Source organism: Rousettus aegyptiacus, unplaced genomic scaffold, assembly GCF_014176215.1.
Source record: "Rousettus aegyptiacus isolate mRouAeg1 unplaced genomic scaffold, mRouAeg1.p scaffold_m13_p_1, whole genome shotgun sequence".
Lineage (NCBI taxonomy): Eukaryota > Metazoa > Chordata > Mammalia > Chiroptera > Pteropodidae > Rousettus > Rousettus aegyptiacus.
Genome location: NW_023416284.1, coordinates 161,617,985 through 161,639,398, shown reverse-complemented (window position 1 = coordinate 161,639,398; position 21,414 = coordinate 161,617,985). Strand labels below are relative to the sequence as shown.

General features: G+C 36.7%; 1 protein-coding gene, 3 non-coding genes and 1 pseudogene across 4 annotated transcripts; 1 reads left to right on the top strand and 4 right to left on the bottom strand.

Moving 5' to 3' along the window:
• Positions 1-7,890: 7,890 nt before the first annotated feature.
• RPS12 (ribosomal protein S12) lies at positions 7,891-10,589 on the bottom strand. The gene is made up of 6 exons (XM_016124616.1): positions 10,511-10,589; positions 10,331-10,381; positions 10,043-10,159; positions 8,933-9,035; positions 8,378-8,479; positions 7,891-7,980 (listed from the first exon to the last, which is right to left on the bottom strand). The coding sequence occupies exons 2-6, from the start codon at positions 10,342-10,344 to the stop codon at positions 7,918-7,920; spliced, it is 399 nt and encodes a 132-aa protein (XP_015980102.1). The 5' UTR covers positions 10,345-10,381; positions 10,511-10,589; the 3' UTR covers positions 7,891-7,917.
• Positions 8,103-8,232, bottom strand: LOC118606500. The gene has a single exon (XR_004952464.1). It is a non-coding gene; the product is annotated as a small nucleolar RNA SNORA33 (small nucleolar RNA).
• LOC118606512 lies at positions 8,556-8,632 on the bottom strand. The gene has a single exon (XR_004952480.1). It is a non-coding gene; the product is annotated as a small nucleolar RNA SNORD100 (small nucleolar RNA).
• On the bottom strand, positions 9,744-9,817 carry LOC118606469. The gene has a single exon (XR_004952426.1). It is a non-coding gene; the product is annotated as a small nucleolar RNA SNORD101 (small nucleolar RNA).
• Positions 10,590-15,318: 4,729 nt separating the features above from the next.
• LOC118605498 lies at positions 15,319-15,437 on the top strand (annotated as a pseudogene).
• The last annotated feature ends 5,977 nt before the right edge of the window (positions 15,438-21,414 follow it).

The window sequence follows — 21,414 nt, the reverse complement described above, 5'->3', positions numbered from 1 at the left end:
ACTTCAAGACAGGTTTTCTTCAATCACTTTTTTCCAAATAGCTCCTCTTCTCTTCCCTTTTCCTTAGAGACACGTCCTTGACCTGTTAGTTCACTTGTGTGCTGAGGGCTCAAGGAGGGTGTTTTACAGATCCCTAGTTCTGGGAACAGCATCACTCTGCATCACCGTGGTTAATGTGGATAATACGGAATCAGTGCAGATCAGGAAAATACTGCAGAAACTCAAAGTGCTCAGCATTGCAAGTGATGTCCTGTGGAAAATTATGCTTGTACATTTTAGTTTTGTATAAACATTCTCCTGCATCTGTACACACCTCTCGTGAAAACCAACTCTTACTTTCAAGCCTTAAAAAGTGTTTAGAGACTCATAGTGTTTATGGTCCTCATCACTGATGTTCTTCACCAATATATCCGTATCAATTTCCAAAGCACATTGCTTCTATATATATTAAAGACAGAATATCTTGATTATCAAAATGATAAATCCTATCATCAGTCAGTTTACCCACATATGCCAATGAGATCATTTCTCAGGTCCTTCCACAGGAAAAAAATCAGGTTTTAAACTGTGAGCAGAGTGTGCAATGGGAAAATCTTGGCCTAATCTGCTGGCCTAATTCTCTCTAAGCAAAAGGGGGCATTTTCTCCAAAAATATAGGAAGAAAGTAGGAAAGTCACATTTTGGTCAGCTCCCATAGTTACTTCTAGAAAATAACATAACCAGCAAACACTCTAAAAATAACTTACAATTGCCATTAATGATTACTCTAAGTGTTGTATTAAGGAATATCACTTGTGTCATTACATAGAACACTATAATTGTTTTAATTCCCTAAATTTTGTATCACTTAGCAATAAGCTAATTTGAGGGGGTGTTTGTGATAGACATTATAGAAATACATTTTTTTTTTTTACAGTAAATGATTAGTCTTAAATAGAGCCCAGAATCACATAAGAGCCCCTCCCTGGTAGACACTCTTCAAAAGATTAAAATCAAACAAAGTAATTTAGGAACTGCTTAAGATAGCAAAATGTTAGGATTAAAAAAAAAAAGTCTTATTATGTCTTTGCACAATTGTTTAACTCTCATTACCAAGGTATCAAGGCAGAAATCAAGGAATTAGAATTACAGGGATAAAAGGAAGAGTTGACATGCTATTCCACTCAACTCTACATAGGGGGTTTGTTTATTATGTTTTTTATATTTTGGAGGATTTTTGCTTGATTTGTTTTCCAGTTTAGGTAAAGCAATAGAAATGTTATTAAATGTATTTTTTTCCTTAAATAAGAGTTTGCATTTGTCATCCAAACTGGTTAATTTCCAAATTCGAATACAAGGAAGATAATAGCTAAACAGTACAGGAAGGATGAAATTTTTTATTTTGCTGCTGAGAAAAATTTTCAACACCGAAGTACAAGTCTGGGGACTGGCAATGATTAGGAACACTTTCACTTCAATAAACTACCATTTCGGTTGAGACTGTCTGTGATTACCAGGGAAAACAACTCCTGGAGTTCTTTCCAATGCAATAAAAGCAGAACCAGTCAGCCAATATACTTATTCAGCTCATTTATACTTATTTTCAACTAAGGATTTTAACATTAAGCAATTGCTGACCTTCCAAAATCAAAGGTAAATGCTGACATTTTCTCATTTTTGGACATAAGAAAATAATCAGTATAGAATAAACAAATATATTCTTTGTACTAATTTATAGCCCGAACATTTCTCTCCCTCTTACCCTTTCTCCACCACCCTTCTCTCCCTGTCTCCTTCCCTCGCTTTCCCTTTTTCTCTTCTCTCCCCCTTTTCCCAGAAATAAGGCTTGCTTTAAAAATGTTACCTTCATTTGCCACAAATAAACTCAACACTTACTTTCAAATTGTCACTATGCTAGGTTCTGGGATCACTGGTCAGGTAGATTCCTGCTTCATCAAAGGTCCTGTTGTTGCCCACTGCCATGACAGGAGAAACACTCAGCAGTTTTACTGCAACACAGAACTTGCTTTGAAGACAAGCTCATTCCTTTTCTTTTTTTACTGCTACCCAACAGGATAGTTTCAAAGTGTAACTAAATGTTAGCTAAACTTACATCTGTCCTGCATTCTATTACCTAACACTCCAGATGGTAGAAGTGCAACCCAGAATGCTTTGAGTAAGACAACACTCCACAACAGCCAAGGTAATAACAAGCATGTTTTTATGCGTAGATCGTGGTTAACTGTCTAAATGACTTAATATATATTGTTCTCTTTCCACATAGGGGTCCGAATTCCACTTCTGCACTTTAGCATTGTTCACATTATCATTTTATGTTTATTTCAGAGTAAAATTTCTCAACTTTTTATGACAGAAATTTGGAATATAAAGTTTTAAACTGGATGATTTCATTTCAAAATGCAGGCTGTGGGTGAGGATACAGGAGGGTTTGATTTCTTCATAAATGTTATACACGTACACCCTCCTGAAGTAATGGCGTAACTGCATCACTTTATGAACCGCATGTGGGTAAATACCTCCCAGACACAACATGTGCCTACTTAGCAAAACATCTACTGACCCCCAAAACTCACCAAGTCTATCTAGCATCAAATCCAAAAGACAGAGTGTTTAATTTGTAGCCTTTTTTATGTTAATATTTTATTTTCCCCTTATGGATCTCATATTTATTTTTTTTATGTGCATTTTGCTCCCTTTAACTTGGTGGCAGCACTGTGAAATATCACAGGCCTTTTAGTCAAACAAGCCAACCAGGTACAAACAGGATTTTTATATTCGTTTGTAAATTTTAGCTGAGGGCTGTTGAGAGAAGGAAAAATAAAAAGACAAATACTACATTTGTGCAAGGTTTAATTCACATCACTTGTACAATACTGTGCTGTTGGCATGTGTCTCGATAAATATGCTTCAAAAAGAAATTATTGCAGTGTAAAAAGTTTCCCTGAATTCACATGCTTTTTACTATTCCCAGATCTCAAAATGGCTTTTAAAATTATTTTTTCAGACTCTTAGAGCTATGTACCCCATATTGTGATAGGATATGTTTCTCTGCCCTGCTCCCTAGAGTGGCGTTGGAGTGAAGGGAAGTTAAGACAGCTTGGCACCATTCTAGTCTAAAAGAGGCCCAACCTGAGAATTTCACTTTTGTTGCCAAAAAAAAAAAAAAAAAAGGAATATGAGAAATTCAAGTGTCAAAAGAGGCTGGGAAGTTTAAGCCTGAGGAGAAAGCCCACAAATTAAATAACTAAATAAATAGGTAGGTCAACTCTATTCATCCAACAAAATATTTGAATGCCTGCCACACCAAGCTAGGCACCAGAGACACAGCACAAAATCAGTGCTTCCGTGGAGCTCCTCTGCAGAGACTATAATCTCCAAAGCACATCTGTTTCCTTGATAGCCTCCAAATTATGCCCATTTGCCAAGAGGCCCGCTCTGACACTTTTTGGTTTTCAGGTAAATCCAGGAGAATTCTCAATACAGTAAAAGAGAATGGGCCTAACAAAAACATCCACTATTACAGATCAAAACCTAATCCTCTAGAAATGTCAGTTTGTTTCCTAGTTGTATATAAAATAACCACATCACCTCAGCTGACAACCACCCCAAGGACATGCTGAAACAATCTCACCGGCTAGGCAGGGTGGATTCTGCAACATCAAGACAAAAAGCAAATGCTTTTTGAGAGATTTTAAACAATCTTTAAAGAGTGGGAGAAGAATCTTTTCCTAAGGGGAATCAGCTAAAGAAACTGCTTATCTCAGCTTGTTTTCCACAAGATAAGTCTCTCACCAGATACCAGCTTCACTGCCCTCTGCTGGCTAGGTCTGAATTCAGTCTTTTTAAGCTGTTGTTTTTTGCAATTTTACTAAACAAGTAAATCTACTTGTTTACAAAATATAACACTTGTTAAAACTTTTATATTAATGGTACTTAAAATTAACTCCAAGTCCTATATCATAATTTCATTTCATTAAAAACGTCCTTAAGACAAATGCAATACATGTTGATTAAAGAAAAACAAGCAAAAAAACCAATACCCATCTTTCCAGAAACTATGGTTAAAACCTGATGTATCTTTTTCTTTTCTGCCAGCAAGCACCCTTATATTAAAAAAAAAAAAAAAAAAAAAAAAATGTGGTCCTATTACAATATGAATATTGCTTTAAAAATATATCAACAAACGTCCTTTATTATCCATTTTTATGGCATAATATCCATTTGTGTAAATGTACATTTTACATTCTTTCAACCAACGAAGGTATTTATAGCTGATATATTTACAGCTATCACCATCCTTTCGTCTGTAATTGGTCAATAAATATGTTCTCTTAACTAAAAGCACTCTGAATTCATGCTTTGCAATTTTCTCTCCCTTTATCAAAAAATACAAGATTAACAAAACCTCCTGGGTTGGCAAGGCCACAGGATGATCACCAAAGCCATCACCTTCCCTTGCTTCACAACTCAGTTCAGTTCACAAAGAGGGAACTTGAGACCATGTTTCTACCTATAAAATCACTGCTCTCTTCTCTGACACATTCCCTTCTCAAAGCAAATTTGCTGTGGAAATCAAATTAGGAAGGTGGTCAATGAACATGGAGAAAAAGAAAAAAGTAGAGAAGTACTCTTCAGGTTGTTTCCTGCAAACTAGTTTAGAAAATTGCCCCTTTAGTGTAGGTTAAGAATCCTTAGGAGCACTCTCCTCCCACGTTTCTAAGCCTTTTAAGCAAAAGTCAGATTGACATGCAACTTTAACAGGTCAGACTGTGATTCAGCTCTGGGTTTTGGATAAAAAGCTGATTGAAACATCTCATTTCCAACAAAGCAGTTTGAATTTAGGTGTTCTTACACTATTTGAAGTGTAATTCGTCCTTTATAAAGGATTTATTTACTTTTGCCTGAAGCTCAGGTTCCAGTCCTTCTGAACACTGATGTCGATCAATACAGGCATACCTCTTTATTGCGCTTTGCTTTACTGTGCTCTGCTCTGCAGATATTGTGCTTTTTACAAATGCAACCCTGCCTCAAGCAAGACTATTGGCACCATTTTTCCAACAGGCTCAGATGATGGTTACCATTTTCCAGTAATATTTTTCAAGGTATGTCCGTTCTTTTTAAACATGCTACTGAACTTTTATGAGACCAGAGTATAAACGTAAGTTTTATATGTACTAGGAAACCAAAACATTGTTGAAACTCGCTTTATTACAGTGCTCTAGAATTAAATCTGCAACATCTCTAAGGTATGCCTGTATTTTGTAGCACACGTCCTAAAATACCTCATCACCCTATGTGAAGTTAATCAGCTTTGACCTCCATTACCTCTAGCATTTAGCCACCAGCAGTCACACTTCATCCAGCAGGTTCTCTACAAGATGAGAGCACCTGGTGGCCTCTCTCGGGTACTTGGTTAGTCCAGCCCTGGTGCCTCCACTGCTCTGGCTTGTGGACTGGGCTTTCTGAAGATCCTGGCTGAGAGGACAACGCCTTATCACTCAGTCATCAGCCTGTGCCATCCTCAGCCTGGTGAAAGTTGTAATCTTATTTCCCTTCCTTGGCTAGATCTCCTCCTCCCTCCTCTGAGTCTTTGGAATGCAAGAGGTATAAGCTTGCTTGTACTCAACATATTCCTGGAGCCCAACTCTATGTACACTCAATTAAAAAGGAAAAGAAAAAAAATCAAGCTCCACTTTCAGGGTTAGACTAATCTTTAGTTAAGACTACATATTTCTATGTTTTTCTAGTTTATAACACCTCTCCCCATTTGAAGTCCCCATTGCCTCAACAATCCAGTTACAAATGGACAAATTAAGACACCAGCATAAATCAATCTTTCTACAATTTTTCTATGTGCTTGTTCATTTTTAAAAACATTTAAAGTGAGTTACCATAACACATGATAGAAATCTTAGTAAAATCAAGACCAGGCAAAAATTAGTTAAGAACTGAAAGAAAATGGAACGTTTGGGTTGGAGGTTTCTTCTTGTAGCCCAAGTATACAGGAATGCACGTCTCACTATGGTAGGAAGAGAACCATCACCAAATGCTTGGCTTGAATTTACCTCACTTTGGTTACATGCAGGATGTCAATGAGACAAAGCACATATGGAAACTGGTTTCACAAGCTATCAGTTTCCCCAATTAAAAAAAAAAGACATCTGCCCTGGCACTTCAGCTCAGACAGGTTCCTTTGTAAATCCCATCTAAGATACAGACAAGTCTCAAACACATTAAAATTATGTTTGATCTCGATTTTGAAGGATGAGTATATTGCCAGGCAGGAGGGGCTGAAGAGATAAGTCATTAAGTATGACTACTTTTACAACCCTGAGAGCAAAAGTTAGCAGTGACCCATAGTATGGAAGTTGGGAGGCTATTACAATGATTTGAATGTGTACGACAGCTGCAAGACAAGGAAGGTAAAGAGGCAGGAGTTGAGGACACCTGTGGCCCATGGCTTGGGAAATTGGTAGAAATACTGATGTTAAACACTTGATGCAAAGCCTGGTCTACACTAGCTGTTCAACAGCTTTCCCTTCCTCTAACCAGACATGTTATAGGAAAAATTAGGTTCACTTTGAGGCATACAGAACTTGAGTACCAACTGATGTTCTTGCAGAGCTGTCTAGTGCACACCACTACTCTTGGGCTGATAAAGGCAAAACAAAGGAACATGTGGAAAGGACAGGATTCTAGTGCTAGCTTTGGCAGGACCATGTCCCAGAAAAGCTGGAGAAAAAGGACCACAGCCTAAACTCTGGAACTATTACAATTTCCCTAGCTGGAATTATAGAATTTCCCAGAATGTAACAAGATTACAATGTGGTGTTTTTGCTACTGCCTCACCACCTCCAACAATGCCAGATAGGACTCAAAATGTCTGAATTAAATGCTGATATAAGGAAGCTAGAATTGTTTTCCTTAGAAAAACCAAACAGCTCAGGTTGGCATTTAACCATAGCAGACAATCCCAAACTACTCACTGTCTAAGGAATCTATCCACATACTTTAACTCCCTTGAGTTCTAGAGCTTACACTTGAGGCCATTCATTACAGTGGATACTGTGCTAAGGGTAACCAGCCTTTAGTGTTATCAAAGGCTGCTATGTGTTAAAGGAAGATTTTGGCCAAGAGCTTAAGATCTATAAATTCTCAAGATGCAAAGACACATGATACAAATTCAGAATTCAAAACCAAATCTGGTCGAATTCAGCTTCATAATATACGCCCTAACAAGGTTGGCCAATAGGTAGAGAAATTCAAAGTACTACAGTTGGTGATTTACCAGAAATTACAAGACTTCTATTAGTCTTAACCTGGTTCAACATTTCACTCACACAATACCCAACTGGATCTTAAAATACATAGATCACCATTTCTCCCTGCTGAATTCTTATTAAGAGTATGCTGAAGCATTATTTTGCTCTGGTACCTACCATCTAGGTCAGTGAAAACAAACACTCTGACCTTTCCTAATGGGCATGTCCATAAGCGCTCCTTGACAGCGTGTATCTTCTAGTGTCCATAGCCTAAATCCAATCCTACCCACCCAACCATAAGATCCCAACTTTTTAACACCCATACTTAACTAGCCTTAGGTCATTTCTACAGGTTCTAGGCTGGCCAATTAAGTCATTATAAATGTCCACCCCAAGAAACTCTAGCTATCAACTAATAGGTTACTATTAAGCCTATCTCTGCTTCAACCAGTTTTAATTGCCAGTACTGATGTTAACTGCTGGTTGGGATTAGGCTTACATTTACAAACCAAAGAGAAAGCAAATAACATGCTTCTAGTTATTTTGCAATGATTATCTTGTGTCCTTCACTAACAAAAACCTTATTTTCCAGTGCCACAAAATTAAAAAAAAATAAATAACCCAGAGATGAAAAACCAAAGCCAAGTTTATTTGTTCATTTCTTGCATTTGAAGTACTCCTCGATGACATCCTTGGCCTGAGACTCTTTGCCATAGTCCTAAAAAAAAGTCATATGGGATTTTTACTAACATTTAGAAATTCCACAAAGTCATTAGCACTAATTATAGTGAAGCTTTAAAAACTAAGCTCATCTTCTGAAAATGGTTCATCATTAAAATTTCTTGTAGCCATTTTCAGGGACCTTAATGACGTCAATGTCTTTAAGGCTCGTAACATGGCTTTACTATTGCCAGCTTTCTCTATATTTCTGCAGAAACACATTCAGGTAAGCAGATTCATTGGCCGGCTTGAATTATGGCTTATTTTCCTTTTGTGAAAGGCAGAAAAATGATTTTAAATCTGTTGATAGTCGACTTTTCTTTTAGATGGTTCCTGACTTCAATACAGGGTTACCCGGCATATAACCTTCATTCCGAAAATAAATACTGACTTACCTTAACCACCACGCAACTGCAACCAACCACTTTCCGGGGTTTTCCCTCTCTGTCAATTTTACAGAGGCCTACCCATTCCCCTAGTTTCTTGTTGTCATCAACCTATTGGGGGAAATTTTAAAAATCACTGTATTAGTAGGGATTAATGCTATTGGCAATAAACCAAACCCAAAAGGTAGCTGTAGTCAGATAGGGTGACATGGCAGTTTCCTCATGGCAGTTCAGTAGAGGGAGCCAGTTGTCATCATGTACAGCACCAAGGTCACCTATTGATTCTATCCTCAGTTTTGTTTTCTATCAACATCAAAATTGTCATTTAATACTACAGAAATAAAATGTTTGCTCTATAACTACCTTTAGCATAGCCAACGGTATCAAGTTAATGTGATGTTTTTCAGACCTGAAGAAAGCAATAAGCTCAATAGTACAAATTTGCTCTGGTATGACAAAACTCACAAGACTACATACATTAATCCTGACACATTGGCCCAATTTTTATTAAGCTAAAATATCTATCTCTTAGCAGTTCAGATCAAATTAAGACAGGTAACTTACCTTAATTAGGTTGATTTGATGTTCAGCACAAAGGGCCTCCACCAACTTGACATACATAGGTTCATCACAGTTGGATGCAAGCACACACAGATGGGCCTGGCGCCTGAAATACATAATCCAACAGAAATACTGTAAATCCAGTATTCCTGCACTTTACAAGGGAAGTTGTCTTAAGTACTGGCTACACTGACAAAACACAAGCAGCAAAACCATTAGTGAACAAAACTGCTCCAGTTTTGTTATACACATTCATTAGATTCATCTATGGAAACACTAACTACTCAGTAATACCAATGTTTACACAGGGGAACTAGTTCGTGACCAAAACAAAAACATGACCTCTTGTTTGCCAGTCTTACACAGACTGAAATTGTGAAATAAACTAGATCAGAGTTGTCACTTCTTGGTAGCCCAGATTTAACACTGTGCGTTACCAAATAGTGCAAGGGATTCACACCACGACCTGAGCAAGTACTTCCATCAAGTCGTTTCCAATGGATTCAACTCATCAATCTACACCAGTTGATTGAACTGACAAATTTACCTGGTTTAGAAACCCTTAAGTGCCTTTAAAGTCGAAGAGTTATAACTCAGTTTTGCCAATGTAACCAGCCCAGAGACTAAATTGAATGAATTTACAAGTATTCCATATTAACATTTCTACAACAGCTATTTCACTTATTAAATTCATCTGCAAATCTAGATGCTTCTACAACTTGAAATCCCATTAATTTAACTTTAGTTTTGCAGACTGCCATATGAAGACTCCCATCTCACCTAAATAATGTGAAATTAACCCCACAACTTACAGGTTTGTCAGACTTTTCAAGTTTCACTCATAAAAAGAGTGAAGGGGTATCCGACACTTTGAGTCATCATTCAAACACTGTAGTTTTAAGAATCAATTGGTCATCCCCATTCCAAACAGAAACCCACAAACTCTTAAGTGGGCTATATAGATCAGAATTCTGATACCTTTTCCTAGGTTTCCTGTAGAACGGATGCCATTCAGAACCTTTGCGCTAACACCATGAACTTCACGCTTTCTTCCCTTGGCTGCAGTTTTGTTCCGGTTCCAACAACCCACAGTATTGAAATTGACACACGTACTTGTCTAAGGCTTTGGCAGCTTCACGAATTCCACGTGCTAGGCCATCGTGGATGAGGGCGGTCTTCAGCACCTCTTGTAAAGCAGTATTAACGTCCATTACACCTCCAGCAGCAATGCTGAAATGCAACAAACCAAAATGGTCAAATTCCCGCACACCGTCTAAAGCCTTGGACACGTCAGTCATCAGCGAGATGTCCGATACGCTTACGGAGCCACGTCCGACCCCGAGCCCACACAGCCGTCCCGCGGCCAACGACTTAGCACCGCTATTCCCGCCCTGGGCTCACCCTTCCTCGGCCATGGCGGTGGGTTACGGGAGAAGCCGAATCTTGAAAACACTGTAATACAAACAACAGAACACGAGTTAACTAAAAGAATCACTTTAAACCCAAATATCCATCGCCAATCCCAAACGAAATACACTGAACCGTGCACCATAACCAGCACCCTCGCGTCGCTCAACGTACCCCAATACGTGCCTCCGCGCTCCTCCGCGGCGGCAGGGAAAGAGACAGTACGCGACCGCATGACGGTATTTAAGGGCTTCCCAGGACCCCTTTGCGCATGTGCTCTCCCCTCCTTGAAAGAGGTGTCTCTAGTGGTGCCGGGCCTCGAGAATTGGTTTCCGGATCGAGATGATTCTGAGAGAAGGATACTGCTACACTTCTGACTGCTCCGCCCGTCACTGGCCCGCATAACAGGCACCATCGCGGGCAGCCTTGCTCCGTCCTTTCCCTCCGGGGGCGTGGCGTGCAGAGGCCCGCGGAGCTCGTTCTACGGGGCGCGAGAGCGGCCATGCGCGCCCGGCTGCGTGGTCTCGTAGAGCGCGTAACCTCTTCATTCCTCAGAACGCTTTTTAAGCATTAACGCTTTGTTTTATAGTTCCCATTGACCTCAAAAACTGGGCCTTCCTGAGTGGCACATTCTCTCCTTCCTGAGTGGCACATTCTCTCCATTCGCATCTACGTCGCTCTGAATGTCCATGAATGTGTGACATTGTGGGTGATCCTCGTGTGTGTGTGCGCGCGCGCGCGGTCATAAAAGCCAACATGTTTTTTTCTATTAAGTGCATCTAAATTCCACCTTCCCAGAGATCTGTTAGTAAAAGGTAACCCAGCCAGATAGTTGGTTCCGGTTTCTAAATGTAGTTGGTTCTAAGTGAAGTTTTTCTTTTTTAACGTGAAATTGTCCCCTGAATTCGTTGTTCCGCACAAAAGGGGATTCAATAGGTGCGTTTAAATCAACTGCAGTGTACCAGACACAGGGATAGGAAGGGTATACAAATATAGAGAGGAAAACGTGGTCTTTGAGATATTCGGCATTAATTTCGCCATCGCGAGGACTGGCAGAATTAGGAGTGGAATCTGAGAACCCTAAAATTTGATTGTCCCCGGAAGCAACATTTTGAATTTTGCAATGACTGACCATCCTCCCCGCAACTAGCGCGCCAATTTTCAACACATGAAATGTAACTCAATATCATCAGTCTTTTTCCTTTTCTTTTACCGTCCTCCCCTGACGAGTCGCTAAACCAGTCAGCAACTGTTAAGAGTTTGATAGGTGCCAACGCTGGATACAGTGAACAGCAAACAGTTAATGTCAGGCTGAGTGCCTAAAAGAAAACAAAAATGGGTAACACGATAAGAGTGAGAGGTAGAGTTCATCAGAATAGAGCTATGCTGGAATTTTAATAAACTGATATAGTTAGTACATATTTAGCTTTTCAAATGCACATTTTCATTTTAAAGTGTTGAACCTGCTTTCCATTTATAAATCATCCTAAATTGTTCGCCGTTCATTTAATTAATTATTGAACTTTCACTTAAAAAAAAAAGCTACAGCTTTTATAAAATTGACATTTATTCCTGTTGCTTCCATACTTGTGGTGGGATCAAGATTTGAATCAAAGATTAAAATACCTAAAGGCCACAGGAGAGGCACAAAGTGGCATGGGAGTTGGAGATGGGGATGATGTAGAAAGGTAAGAGGAGGACTTCAGACTTGTGGCAGCATCTGAAATGAAAATGAACAAAAGAATCCCCAAAGGAGGATGAGAGAAAAGATAGAGCATTCCAAGTGGAAGAAAGACTAAGGGCAAACCCACTGATGCCTTCTTAACTTTTTTGGAAGTTATTTTAACACATTTTTATTTTTGAATGAGAACATGGTAAGTAGTGTGCCAGCAAATTTTCCATTATCTAAAATTAATAAAAGTGAATGTGATGAGCATATTAGTAGATCTAGCCCTCCTTCCCCCCGCCCCCCAAAAAAAATGTTGGGGCGGAGATAGGGAATTTGATAAAGACTCAGGAACATAAATGGGGAAAATAATCATTGCCAACATATTTATTTAGGGGGAAAGTGATTCTTATGCTGTGGTTGGTTTCTGGTTTCTTGCAGCTCGTAATCTATTCTGTAGACTAAAGTATCATGGGCCTATTCCTTAATATTTCACCTTATAAATACCTTTTCTATCAGTTGTAAACGTTCCTCCTTAGAAATGTAGCTACACTTTTTTTAAATCCTGGTTTTAAAACCGGTTCTAACCAGAAATGAAGTTAAAGGGCATGCTGGTGGTTCGAGGCTTCTTTAATATAGATTCTCCTAGTTCACATGCTTAAGTTTACCTCTTCTCAATACTAAATAGGAGCTAATGGCTAGATTATAATACTTTCATAATGTACACAAATGTGCATCTGAAATATATATGAAAAATAAATTCTAAAGTTTGTTTTAGGAACAATGAATAATGAGTAATTTTGTTTAGCACTTTCTAACAACCAGTTAATGTGCTAAATTATTGTCACGCATTTTCTTCTTTGATTATCATTGAGATCCTACGTGGTGGTGGTGGTATTCACGCCCTTTAACAGGTAAGAAACCAAAGTTTAGAGAGTTGCCCTAAATGACAAAGCCAGTAAATGTGGAAGGTGGTATTTGAACCCAGTGGAAGTCAAAGCTCATGCTTTTAACCCTTCAGCCATTTGGGTGATTGCCCAAATGTGGGAGGGAGATCACTGAGATTTCAAGAAAAACTCTTTACATCTCACAGTTGGCAATAATTCAACAATGTGGTTCTATCTCATTGTGCAAAAAGGTTGCAAAGATGGAGAAAGAGGATATTGCTAGTTCTGCAGAAAAAGCGCAGTTTAAATTTGGGTTTCTGAATCATCAAGTGCAGATGTTATATTAGCTTGCTGGGGCTGCCATAACAAAGGTATTTAAACAACAGAGATTTATTGTCTCACATTTCTGAAGATAAGACGTCTGTAATTAGGGTGTCTGCAAGGGTGCTTCCTTCTAAGGCTGTGAATGGGAATCTGTTCCATACCTTTCTCCTAGTTTCCAGAGCTTTGCTGGCAATGTTGGTATTCCTTGGCTTGTAGCAGCATAACTCCAATCTTCTTGATTATGTTCTCTCTGTGTGCATGTCTGTCTCTGTGTCTACATTTTTCCATTTCAAAAAGATACCAGTCATATTGGATTGGGGCCCATCCTACTTCAGTATGGCCTCATCTTAACTAATTACATTAAGAACAGCTCTATTTCTAAATAGGGTCTTGATATGAGATGTGGGGGATTATGATTTCGACATAGCCCATTTGGGGAAAAAAATTTAATCCATAACAGATGTTAAAGAAGAGAGAGATGCAGAAAATCTCTTCAGCTACAACTGTAGAGGGAGATTAAATGATAGAAAAGATCTTTTAGTCGAACTACAAAAAGCTCACTTGGATGACCAGAGCTGAGAAGAGAAACTAGGCCAGATTTTATATCTTGGAGTGGTGGGGCTCAGCTGTGCTAAGTTAAAATTCCAGCTAACTTTGACAAATTACTTACTTTTCTGAGTAAAATGGTGGTGATACCACTTTCTTTGTGAGGATGAAATTAGATAGTTGTATAAAGTGTTTACCACAATGCATGTGAAGTAGTTATTTACTTTATAAAATAAATTGATACAAAAACATGGAGAGTTTCTTAAATATTAATTTTCTCCTGCCCCAAATGACCCAGTATCTTAGTACAGTGACTTACATATTAGAATCACTAAACTAATATCTACTGAATAAACTCATTGAATGAAGTAAGTTTTAAAAAGCATCTGGGTAGATTGCATATCTAAAAAAGCCATGTGGAGAACTGCTGTCATAAATTAATATCTCGTGTGAGCTAGGTGGAGGTTGTGGGCATCCCCCAAAAAACACTTTTAATTTCAAAACTTTTAAAATGTCTCTACCTTTGGGGGTCGAAAATAAAGTGAATGGTTAGAAATGGAAGCTAAAAAATAGGAGAAAACTCAGAAAATATTATCCTGCTGCAGCTTAGGTACACATAAGTCTAGTCTTGGTGTATGTAGCTTTAAACATACCAAAGAAAAATTAGTTGTAGCTGAAGAAAGTCTTGGGCCAAAAAAGATATAATTATATCCTATTATATCAAGGGAAGAATCAAAGGAGAAAGAAATTGATAAGAAAAAAAATAAAAAAGAAAATAAGAACATAGATGAATAAGAGTAGAATAGATTTTAAAAGGCTGTAGGTAGTAGCTTATAAAGTTAATATATAAGGCTTTTAATTGGAAAACCCAGTTTGTTAAGGGGGAAAAAAAGTCTATGGAGGAGAACAGAGCTAGATTATGATGTAACTAAATATGAAGGTGATGTCAATATATGTGTTGAGAGTTTTGTGTCATTTTCATCAGAGCTTTCGTAAATCTTACTTAAAATGTTTCTCAGCCCCCCCTTTTTTTTTCTATTTCTACCAGAGGTTACCCAGAGCTGTTTGGGCACTGTAGCTGCTTGTTATAGGGTTAATCCAGAATTTGGGGGAAATGAACATACTCGGGAAGACAATTAGAGATAATACTTAAAGTTTATGAATAAACTAATTATAAAGCAGCAACACAGGTAACTTATAAACAAAATAAAGAGTACTGGCCAATAGAACAAACCCTATATTATCATTGAATTTATTCACTCAAGGTGCAAGGAGAATCTGAGTGTGTAGGACTCCAGACTTCAATGCTACTTCCTATAGACTAGCTCTGCTGTTATCTATGTAATATTTCTTTTGAAAGATAGGTCATGATGATCTAAAATGTGTTTGATAACTGCAAATCTTATTAGAGATTCATTTGGAATGAAGCCAGGACCATTCCTGTCCTTAGAACTAGAGCTACATTAAAAAAAAAAAAAAAAAAAAAAAGTCCTAGTCATATAACTGTTTCTAATCCCAACAATGAAGTTAAAAGACAGACTGGCGATTTAAGAATTCTTGTCTACAGCCATGCTACCCAGAACAAGCCCTATCCTGTCTGACCTCAGGAGCTAAGCAAGGTTGGGCCTGGTTAGTACTTGGATGGGAGACCACCTAGGAAGACCAGATGCTGTAGGCATTAAAAATGAAAATAAGGGATTATAAACTGACAAAGTTCTTGCAATCTGTGAGGTCAACCAAGGGTTAACGTACCTAAAAAAAAAAAAAATTTACATGTATTCTCCAGAAAATGCATTTTCTGACTCTGTAGCCTTTGTCAAAACACTGTTAATATCTGGGCCTCGAGTACCTCATCTCCGAAATGTACTAGGATGTTGAATGAGATGGTTTTAAACATTCTTTGGGATTGGACATTCTGTGTCATCTTTTTGAAACAATAATTTTGATTTTTAGTAAATGTCAAACATCTACATAGTCTGCCGTATAAGTTTTTTTGATATCATATGACATCCGCCACATAACAATAAGCTATAGCTGATGCTAGTTTCCCTCCAGGTCATAGACGATCTCCTTATTTGTAAATGCTGGTTGTTGCTTTTTTTATGTTAGGACAAGTCATCATGTTCATTGTAGAAAAATTGAATGATATTGTATAAATTATAGTTCTTTGCATGCAACATAATGCCCTATGGCCAATGTAAAACAAAAAAAGTGAATTTACTGGATTCGATGGTTTAGAGAACAAAAAGGTTGCTGAGCAATCAGGATTGAAGAATGGTAGGAACCAGATAGTTGCAGAGACCTTGGTTACCAGAACTCATGAAAAATCTTGTAAGACAATGCTTCTCAACTATCTGGCTAACTGTCTGACCATGAGAATTTTTTACCTAATCCATCACACATTATTAGTTTAATAAAATACAATAAATGTAAATTACTAGGAGGAATGACCCTCTTATACATAACAAATGAAAGTCTATACATTCACCTAAAGATGCTGGAAAGTGACCAAATGCGGACAGAACTGGAAGGTGAGATTGGCAATCATTGCTTGGAAAAAGGAATGGCTGTGGCTGAATTCCCATTTTTATGGCTTTTAGCATTAGGTCAGTCTCCAGTCAGTGCCACATTGGACAACAATAGCCAGAGGTCCTCAGTTTAACTGACTAGAAAACCAGATGGTAGCATTTAGAGCAACTTCCACTGCTAAAAAGTAGGGGAGAGGAAAATCTCAGAAAGGAGAAAGCCAGAAAGGAAGATAAACATTCTGGGTGTAAACTCTGCCTAAATCTCTGTCTGCCCCCTGGACTACACACGCATAGGGTAGACTGCAAGCAGCACATCTAAGACTAAACAAAATGAACAGAGATATCAGCTATCTCCCATCACTGGGGAAACAGATTACAAAGCTTGAGTCAAGACAGGTTAACTCTGTGATAAAATTAAAATAAACAAACAATATATTTTTTAAAAGAATAAAACAGAATCAAGTCTGCAATTTATCACTAATGATGTCCTTAATATAATTCAAAATTATTACATGTGCTAAGAAACATGAAACCATGACTCCTATGCAAAAGAAAAAACAGTCTATGAAAAGTGATCCCAAGTAATCGAAATGTTAGAATTTCTGACCAGGATTGTAAAGCAACTATTAGAAATGTGCTCAGGAATGTAGAAAAGAAAGGAAGGAAGGAAGGAAGGAAGGAAGGAAGGAAGGAAGGAAGGAAGGAAGGAAGGAAGGAAGGAAGGAAGGAATGGAGGGAGGGAAAAAAAGAAAAAAGAAAAAGAATCTCATAAGGAATGAATAGGAAAAATAGAAACTATAGAAGAGGATCAAATTGAAATGTGAGAAATGGAAATATAAGAAATAAAAAATTATCCGGAAGGGTGAATAGCAGATTGGAGATAATAAAAGAAAGATGCAGTACACTTTATAAGCTAAATCAATTGAAATTATCCAACTTGAAGAACAGAGAGAGAAAAACAATTGAAGCAAATGAATAGAGCTAAAATGATTTGTGGGACAAAATAAAAAGATCTAATGTATATGTAATTGAGATGCTAGAAGGAGATTAGAAAATGAGATTTAAAAAAAATTAAGAAATAATATCCAAACACTTAACAAAGTTTGATGAAACACATAAATTTACAGATTCAAGAAGCTCAATGAACCCCAAGAAGTATAAACACAAACACACACATACTGTAGCACATCATAACTGAACTGTTGTTGAAACTCAAATATAAAAGGAAAATTCCAAAAGCAGCCAGAAAAAAAAAAAAGGGTACATAACAAACATAGAGGAGATTACTAATGTTAATTATAGTCATTTCTCTTGTGATATGAAAGAGGCCAAAAGACAGGAGAACCATATCTCGAAAGGACTGAAAGGACTGAAAGATAACTCTCTACCCATATTTCTATATCCAATTAAAAGATCCTGCAAAAATGAAGACAAAATAGACATTCAGAGATAAACAAAAATTAACAGAATTCATCATCAGAAGTCCACACTTGAAGAAATGTTAAGGGAGTTAGTCATGTTGAAGAGAAATGACATGAAATAGAGACTTAAGATGTTCTGGAAAGAATGAAGAACACTGGAAATGATCAACTTAAAAAACTTTTTTCTTGATTAAAAATACCTATGATAATTTAAAGCAAAAAGTACAGCATTTTATTATAGACTTTATGTCAATTATAGATATTGCATCTAAAAACTAAAGCATAAATGATTGGGAGAGGGTACTGGGTGACTGGACCCATAGAGTAGCAAGGTTCTTATATTTTACATGAAGTCATACAATACTAACTCTAACTAGACCAGAAAAGTTAGGAATTTGTATAATAATCCCCAAGGGGCCACTAAAAAAAAAAATTAAAGGTATATTCGCAACAAATAAATAAAAGGCAATTCCAAAAACCAAAAAGAAGATAAGAAAGAAAAAACGAATGAATGAAAAACAGATGGGAAGATATAAAACAAATAATAAAATGATAGACTTAAATTCAGCCATGTCAATACTTACCTTACATGTAAATAGACTACCTGCTAAAAAGCAGAGATTGTCAGATGGATTTTAAAAAATTAAGTCTATTATTTCTGTAAGAGATGCATTTTAAATATACAGACAAATGGAAGTGAAACGATGGAAAAAGATATATCATACAACCAATAAATATAAAAGTTATAGTGACTATGTTAATATCAGATAAGGTATACTTCAAGAGATTACAAGTGATAGAGGCATTTCACGATGATAAATGAGTAAATGCATAAGTTAGATATTCAAATATCCCTCTCTCAGCAATTGATAGAACAATTATACAAAATAGGTAATCAGAAGATATTAACAAAACTATCACTTTGACCTAATTGACTTTTAGAGAATACTATGTCCAACAACTGTAGAATATTATTATTTTCAAGTGTATGCGGTACTGTTCACAGAGACAGAATGCAGTGTGGTCCATAAAACAAGTTTCAGTAGATTTTAAAAGATTGAAATCTTCCAGAACAGAGGCCTTCCACAATAAAATTAAATTAGAAATTAATAATATAAACTTATCCAAAAAATCCCCAAATAATTGGAATTTAGGAACATGATTCTTATTAACCAATGGGTAAAAGAAGAGAGCATAAGGTAAATTAGAAAATACTTCAAACTGAATGATAATTTGTTGGATATAGTTAGAGTAGTGTTTGTTTAGAGGGAAATTTAAAGCCTTAAATACTAATATCAGAAAAGAGGAAAGGGCTAAAATCAATCATATAATCTTACAAAGCATGAAGAATAAGAGCATAGTAAAAGAAAATAGAAGGAAGGTAGTTTCACTGGTGAATTCTACCAGACAGTTGAGGCCCAAAACACCACGAATGTTACACAAACACACATAGAAAATATAGGAGGAGGGAAAATGGTTGACTTGTTTTATGAGTCCAAGATTACCCGACTACCAAAGGCTGACAAAAGAAAATAAAATTACATGTCAACATTACTCATAATCATAGATAGAAAAATCCTTAACGTAATATCAGCAACTTGAACTCACATAAAAAAAAAGTAATATGTTCTGACCAAGTTGAGTGTACCCCAAGAATGCAAGGTTGTGTTAACATTAGAAAATTGAACAGTGTAATTCAGCATATTAAACAGAATAAAGAAGAAAAACCATTCACAATAAATACAGAAGAAACATATAAATTCAACATCAAATCATATTAAAATCTCTCGGTACATTAGGAATGTATTGAGAAATCTGAGAAAATGCACATCTGAAAAGCCTATGGCTAACCTCATACTTAATGGTTTTCTCCCTAAGATGGGAAAAAAGTAGCATCTCTGTTCTCATCACTTCTGTTCACCATTTTACTGGTCATCCTAGTCAGTGCCATAAAGTAAGTGAAAGTAGTGAAAGCATATATTTCATAAAGGAAGAAAAATTCATTCATAGGTGACATGACTTCATGTAGAAAATCTAGAAGAATCTATTTTAAAAACTATTAGAACTAATGAGGGAATTTACAAGGTTGCAGGATCCAAGATTAACATAAAGTTAATTTACTTTTATATGTAATCAGCTAATGATTGAAGATTTAAATGTAAAAATTTCATTTTAATCATTTCTAAAACCAAGATATTTAGAAACAAATTTAACATAAGGCATGTGATATCTCTACAAAGCATTTCCGAAGAACTTAAAATTCTATATAAATGGAGAGACATATAATGTTCATTGATTAAAATACTCAGTATTGATTAGATTTCGGTTTTTCCTAAATTGATTTATAGGGTCAACGAAATTCCAATAAGAACCTACCTGGGTTTTTTTGTTTACTTTTTTTTTTTTTGAAAAATTAAGAGCTGATCCCAACATTTCTACACAAATTCAAAGGACCCAGAATATTCAGACCACTCTTAAAAAGAAAGTGTACATTCGGAGGATTTCTATTACTGGACTTATATGATGAAAGAATCTGGTACTACCTAAAATCCCTTCTCGCAGCATTCCCAGGGAGTAAGGACAATGTTCTAGCTATAATGTCTGGTGCCTAGCTCCAGTGGTGTTGGCAGCACATGCTGCAGATGTGTGTCTAGCTGTGTTGCAGAAAGATGTGTACTGGACCACCTCTGTGATGTGATTTTAGGCACATAGCCTTTAAGTGGTGTAAATAGCCCTCCTGATGATTCTGTGTGCTACTTGACATTCTATTTTCTGCTTAAATCAGCAAAAGTTGTTTCTTTTATTAGTGACGGGGTACCCTGATTGATACAAATACTAGGAAGAAAAATAAAGAAGGATGAAGGAACAAAGGGTAGGCTATATGTTGGATAAAGGGATAAGAATGAACTTCTTTGAGGAAGTAGCATTTGAACAGAGATCATATTATTCCATTTCAGTTTGTAAAAAGAGAATAGTGTTCCATAAGTATATATATGTCTAGGTAAGCATATAAAAATATGAATATATTATTATGGCAGGCTAATAATGACTCTCAAAGATATACCCATATCTCAATGTCTAGAACTTATAAATGTTACTTATTTGAAAAAAAAAAGGGTCCATGTAGATGTGATTAAATTAAGAAGCTTGAGATGAGGAGATCATTTTGGATTTTGGCTCCATGAAACTGATACTGAACTTCTGGCCTACAGGGCTGTATTGTTTTAAGCTACCTAGTTTGTGGTAAATTGTTACAGAGGCTGCAGAAAATGAATACAGTAATATATTTACCTGTAACACTGATGATCTGGATAGAGGATGGGAGGTAGAAGTCAGATGTGGAGAGGAATATAGGAATATGAGTATATATGTCACAATACCCTTTACATAAATTAAAAATAGATGGACACAAAACAAGAGTATAAATTTCATGAAAATATATATGAACAAGAAGATTTGTATCAAACGTGAAAGAATGATTGACAACGAGGAGGGGAATGGAGATACAGGGAAATGGATGACAACAGAAATAAAAAATTCAGTTGAACAGTTGGAAGATAAAGTTGGGGAAACTTCCTATAAGGTGGAGCAAAAAAGAGAAAGAGATGAAAAGTAGAAGAGAAAAAGAGTAATAAAGAAGAGGACCAGTCTAGGTGACCCAATATCTGCATAAAAAGCAGTCCAGAATGAGAAAACAAAAAAGGGA

What these genes read in the sequence shown, in the direction of transcription:
- RPS12 (XM_016124616.1), bottom strand. An exon ending in ATCAAATCAACCTAATTAAG is followed by an intron (nt 8,480 to 8,932) that starts GTAAGTTACCTG and finishes TTCCCCCAATAG; the next exon opens with GTTGATGACAACAAGAAACT. An exon ending in GCAGTTGCGTGGTGGTTAAG is followed by an intron (nt 7,981 to 8,377) that starts GTAAGTCAGTAT and finishes ACTTTTTTTTAG; the next exon opens with GACTATGGCAAAGAGTCTCA.